Source organism: Salmo salar, chromosome ssa12 (assembly GCF_905237065.1).
Source record: "Salmo salar chromosome ssa12, Ssal_v3.1, whole genome shotgun sequence".
Classification (NCBI taxonomy): Eukaryota; Metazoa; Chordata; class Actinopteri; order Salmoniformes; family Salmonidae; genus Salmo; species Salmo salar.
In genome coordinates, this window is record NC_059453.1 from 9,893,133 (window position 1) to 9,899,132 (window position 6,000).

At 43.9% G+C, this 6,000-nt stretch overlaps 1 protein-coding gene across 1 annotated transcript; it reads right to left on the reverse strand.

Annotated features, from left to right (window-relative positions):
- Positions 1-167: 167 nt before the first annotated feature.
- On the reverse strand, positions 168-5,730 carry LOC106594003 (zinc finger protein 585A). Its single transcript, XM_014185375.2, has 3 exons — positions 5,621-5,730; positions 4,215-5,078; positions 168-3,727 (listed from the first exon to the last, which is right to left on the reverse strand). The coding sequence occupies exons 2-3, from the start codon at positions 4,812-4,814 to the stop codon at positions 1,034-1,036; spliced, it is 3,294 nt and encodes a 1,097-aa protein (XP_014040850.1). The 5' UTR covers positions 4,815-5,078; positions 5,621-5,730; the 3' UTR covers positions 168-1,033.
- Between the last annotated feature and the right edge of the window lie 270 nt (positions 5,731-6,000).

Below are 6,000 nucleotides of genomic sequence, written 5' to 3' on the forward strand. Positions count from 1 at the left end.
TCATCAGGAGCATGCCCAGGCGTTGTAGGGAGGTCATACATGCACGTGGAGGCCACACACACTACTGAGCCTCATTTTGACTTGTTTTAAGGACATTACATCAAAGTTGGATCAGCCTGTAGTGTGGTTTTCCACTTTAATTTTGAGTGTGACTCCAAATCCAGACCTCCATGGGTTGATAAATTGGATTTCCATTGATTATTTTTGTGATTTTGTTGTCAGCACATTCAACTATGTAAAGAAAAAAGTATTTAATAACATTATTTCATTCATTCAGATCTAGGATGTGTTATTTTAGTGTTCCCTTTATTTTTCTGAGCAGTGTACTATAAGTTCATTGAGTCTCTTAGGTAGAGGGGCACTTGTTTCTAATTGTATTGTTTCTTGGTAACTAAAGAGTTGTGGAAATGTTATCTTGAAGGACAAAGAACAGTCAATCAATTAATGAACCCATTTTAAATCCAATGGCTGTAAACGGTAGCTGTGTAAAATGCTATGGGCAGCTTTCTGTTGCCATGTCTATGAATTTGAGGTGGTTTTCCCATCCCTTAGCTTGTTTACACCAAAGATGGAGTGTTGATCTCGTCGTCTTGGTGTTTCCAGACTCCAGACCAAACGATCTTCTCACGCTCTTGGTGCAATTACTTTTTTTTTCTTCAATAATATATATTATGTTATATAATTGGGCAAACTCTCAAGTCTCAATACAACATGCAACGAAACAAAATGTCTCCTAATTAAAGCAGAATTGTCAGACTGAAGGTTGACATACTGTGAAGAGGGACAATAAGCCTGGAGAACTGCTGGCCAAAACAATAAGACAACACAATCATATCTGCCCTGTTTTAATGAGGTCCTGGTCTCATCTGACTGGGGGTCAATACTGACGTCCTGTCTGAGTCTTTATAAAGAGGTCTTGGTCTGTCCTGTCTTGGTCTGAGTCTTGGTCTGTCCTGTCTTTGTGAGTTTTGGTCTTGAGTCTTTATAAAGAGGTCTTGGTCTGTCCTGTCTTTGTGAGTTTTGGTCTGAGTCTTTATAAAGAGGTCCAGTCTTGGTCTTGGTCAGAGTCTGAGTCAGTATTAGAGTGTTGCGGGTCTTGACTCCATCGCTGCAGTATACCGGACCAATAGGGGGCGCTGTCTCTCCGGTGTGTCTTCTGGTGATTCGTAAGAGCTCTTTTCTCTGAGAAACACTTGCCACAGTCAGGGCATTGGTACGGCTTTGCTCGAGGGCTCCGGTCTTGACTCAATCTCTGTTTTTTACCAGGCAAAGAGAAAGCAGAGTTGTGTGCCCCTGACCCGTGTGCGTTGCTGTGTGTCTCTGTCCCGTGTGTGTCACGCTGGTGTTTTTTCATGGCTTTCTTTTCAGTGAAACGCTTCCCGCAGTCGGGGCACTGGTACGGTTTCTCTCCGGTGTGCGTTAGTATGTGTGTTTTCAGCGTATTTGACTGAGAGAAACTCTTGTCGCAGTAAGTGCAGTGGTACGGTTTCTCACCTGAGTGTATTAGGCGGTGCCGTATTAGAGATGCACCATGCGAGAACTTCATATCGCAGACGGAGCATTGGAAAGGTTTATCTCCCGTGTGCACCGTCTGGTGGCGTTTCATGTAAGACTTTTCAGTGAAGCGTTTGTCACAATGGGAGCATTGGTAAGGCTTCTCTCCTGTGTGCTTTCTCTCGTGGATTACCAATCTATGCTTTGAATTGAATTCCTGGCCGCAAGTAAGGCAGAGGAACGGATTCTTCTCTCTTACTTGCTCGTTTGTTTTCTGATGCTTGGTTCTCTGATGATTTGACAAGGCCTGAAGCACCCTAAAGGTCTTCCCGCAGTCGGGGCAGAGGTGCTGTTTCTCCTCATGGGTCACCACATGTTTCTTCAGCGCTCCAGATTCCATGAAACCTTTTCCACAGACAGAACAGACGTGTGGCTTCGCTACTTGCTCTCCATGCTGCGTTTTCTGATGTCTTCTCAAAGCTGAGTGGAAGCCGAAGCTCTTGCCGCAGTCGGCGCAGAGGTGAGGTTTCTCTCCAGTGTGGGTCCGCAGGTGAGTCTCTAACCCTGCCTTAGAAGCCAGCCTCTTACCACAGTGAGGGCATGGCTCAGAGACCTGTGTCTTGCCTACCTTCTCTCCTTTATGTCTTCTAACATGTGTTCTAAGATTCGAAGAGTCGTTAAATTGCTTCCCGCAAAGGGGGCAAATGAAGGGTTTCTCCCCAGTGTGCATACGAAGGTGCCTTTGATAACTACTTGAGTGAGAGAAGCGTTTGTGGCATTGGGAGCAGCGAAATGGTTTCTCTCCGGTATGCGTCCTCTGGTGGCTTGTCAGCCTTTCCTTTGTTGGGAAATGGCGCTTGCATTCAGGGCATTGGAATTGGTCTCTGTTTAAACGATGCAATTTGGAATGATTTGTTAAGGTAAATAAGGATGCAAAAGTCTTTCCACAATCAGAGCAGAGGTGAGGTTTCTCTTCCGAATGGATGGCTTGATGTTTTTTTAAGTAGCCAGAATCTCTAAAGCCTTTCCCACAGACAGAGCACATGTGGGGCTTTGCACTACCTGCTGCGTGAAGTGCCTGATGTCTTTTCAGAGACGACTGAAAAGAGAAACTCTTCCCACAGTCAGCACAGAGATGAGGTTTCTCTCCAGTGTGGGTTCTTTGATGGGACCTCAAGGCTCCTGGTTGATTAAAGACTTTACCACACACTGAACATTCGTGCCGTTTCACTCCTCCGCGCTCTGAATGACTAAGTTTCTGATGTTTGGTCAAGGAGGGACGGAAAGCAAAGCTCTTCCCACAGTCAGGGCAGACGTGAGATTTCTCTACAGTGTGGGTCTTCAGGTGAATCTTTAGTCTTGTCTTGGTTGACAACTTCTTCCCACAGTGAGAACATGGATGAAGGACTGGCTTCTTTACTGTCTCCTCCTGTTCTGAAGAACCAACATTGTTCTCAGAAGGTTTCTCTTTGGAATGTTCTCCGGAGTGAGTTCTTTTCATGTGCTTCTTCAAGTTTCCTGGATCATTAAAAGGCTTGCCACAACGAGGGCAAATGTATGGTTTCTCCCCAGTATGAGTTCTCAGATGCCTCTTAAGACTAGACAATTCATTGAATCCCTTCCCGCAGTCAGAACACTGGTGAGGTTTCTCTCCTGTGTGGGTTACCAGGTGCTCCTCCAAAGCCTTCTTTGTGGGAAACTTCTCCCCACAGTGAGGACACGGTTCACGGTAGAGCCTCTCCACACCCAACTTCTCTCCTGGGTGAGCTCTCCTGATGTGTTTCTTCAAGTTTCCTGGATCATTGAAACCTTTCTTACAACGAGGGCAAACATATGGTTTCTCTCCAGTGTGAGTTAGCAGATGTCTCCTAAGACTGGAATGTGTACTGAATGTCTTTCCGCATTCAGAGCATGTGGTTTCAGAAACATTATATGTCTCTCCAGTATGAGTTTTCAGATGCCTGGTAAGGCTGGAAAATGTACTGAATACTTTTCCACATTCAGCGCATATATTTTTCTGTTTCTCTCCAGTGTGAGTTAGCAGATGTCGCTCCAGAATGTCTTTTGTGGCAAAACTCTTCCCACACTGAGCACAGGAGTGGGTTTTCTTGCAGGTTTTCTGCCCCGGTGGTTTCTTGCAGTCCATCAGCTGCACAGACACCCTCTTCAGACCCCAAATTAAGGCGCTACCGGGAGAGGCACGACAAAGGGTCTTCGGTGGGCGACGCTTGTCCTGGAAATCACAAAAAAAGAGACTTAATTAATCAGGATGGGAAACCCTCTCCTACCTGACAAAGAACTTTGAAGTCTTTCAATTCCTCTCATCCTCGATTACTCAACCTCCTCCTTCTCAATAAAGGAGAAAGTCTAAGAGGAAGAACATCCGATATTCTCCCAAAGCCTTGTATAAGTTGTTGAGGAATCAATGAAAGCATTGAGAAACAAACTAAATACTCACTTTCTGACTGGGAAAAGAAATACTCACTTTCTGACTGGGAAAATAAATACTCACTTTTTGACTGGGAATTAAATACTCACTTTTTGACTTGAAAATAAATACTCCTTTTTGACTGGGAAATAAATACTCACTTTCTGACTGGGAAAATAAATTCTCACTTTTTGCCTGGAAAAATAAATACTCACTTTCTGACTGGAAAAATAAATACTCACTTTTTGCCTGGAAAAATACATACTTTCTGACTGGGAAAATAAATATTCACCTTCTGCTCTGGTGTGTGCTTCTTTGGAGATAACTCCACCTCCAGCCCATCGCTAACCATCCAATCCCTGACCTCCCTGTCCAATTCTTCATCGCAGTCTGCAGCATCACAATCATCGGACTGGCTGGGACTCATGGACTCCGCCTCCAGCCCATTGCTAGGCAACCAATCCGTGTCCCCTGCGTCACAGTCTGCAGCATCATCATCATCAGATTGGCTGGGACTCATGGGTTCCACCTCCAACCTGTTGCTAGGTAACCCAGCCCCTCCCTCTCCATTCCATTCTTCATCGCAGTCTACAGGATCATCTTCATCGGCTTTGCTGGGACTCGACGGTGCACCACTAGCATCCTCCTGTATCCTCCTGATGTCCTCCTTCAGTTGGACTAACCAAGTTATTCCCTTCTCCTCTGATTTCATTGAATCAGTATTGTCCCACATTTCCTCCATGATTTTACGCCGCAACGACCGGTGATCCATTGCTTTAACTTCAGATCCATCATGTCCATGATGTTCACATAGGTAACGTAAATTGTCCTCAGTCAAATTCCATAAACTCTTTTCGATTTCATCCATCAACGTTCCCTTCTTTTGACTCATATTGTCTGTTGAGTTAGAATGATTCTTGGTAACAACAGCAATAATAACACCTAGTTATTGAATGGAGCTGTCACAAGTTTGAGGTATCTCTCCTCCCACTGGGCACAGGCGTCAATTCAAGGTCTATTCCATGTTGGTTCAAAGTAATTGAATTCAAATGATGTGAAAACAACGCCAATTCAATCAGTGTGTGCCAAGTGGGCTGCGTTTATTCACAAGTCTTCTAGAACTGGAGTCTCATAACACCAGATCTTGTATGGTCACCTGTGTACATAGGAGGACATGGAGTGAAACAAAAACTGTTTGTACCATTCAATATCTACATGTATAGTCCGATTCTATTTTTGTCAGGTGTGTCAAATATTTACCTTTTGTATAATGAATTTGTAGTTTTAGTTAATAGAACAATATTAGTGACACATTTATTTACCGATTTAATAACATTTCAATGTTCCCATGAGTGATTTTATTTTGAAGGATCCAACCCGGAAGCATAATTCCGCTAACTAACAAGCTAAGAAAAGAGGAACAGAAAGTACAACAGTAACTATTGATTATACACAGCTACAATCGATCTGCATGTAGCTACCAGTCAGCAGAAACAATACTTGTATTATTATATCGACTCAATTTGAGCACAGCTTCAAATGAGTTAGCAGGAGCAATTAGCTAGCTAGCTACCAAGCTAAACAGCAGCTAAGCAGAGCAGGTAGCTAGCCTTGCTAACGGTTATGCAAACCTATCAACTAATTACAACGTTTAGACGACCTTTATGACTGTTGGTAGATACCTAATACTTAACTTACCAGCTCGATTTAAGAAAAAATATTTCCCTGTATTGAGCAGTGTACTATTAGCTAGCTAGCTTTTCAAACGCGACCTGTTCACGTTCGAGGAGAAAAGAAACAAAGGGGCGGGGCCAACAGAAAGTACGGAAGCTGAGAAAGGACATGAGAGGAGAGCAGTGGTTCTCAACCAGGTACTAGGAGCCCTGGGGGTACTCGGCCCATCCACAGGGGGTACTTGAGAAGATTCATGAGACCATAGGTTTCTGTTAAAATGCAGAACAAAATTCAGTTGGTGGTACAGTAACCGAAAAAGGTTGTTAACCACTGGCATAATGAGTGAGAGGTTAGAGATGAGAAAACTAATGAAGATATCCTCATTGAGGACATGGATACACTTT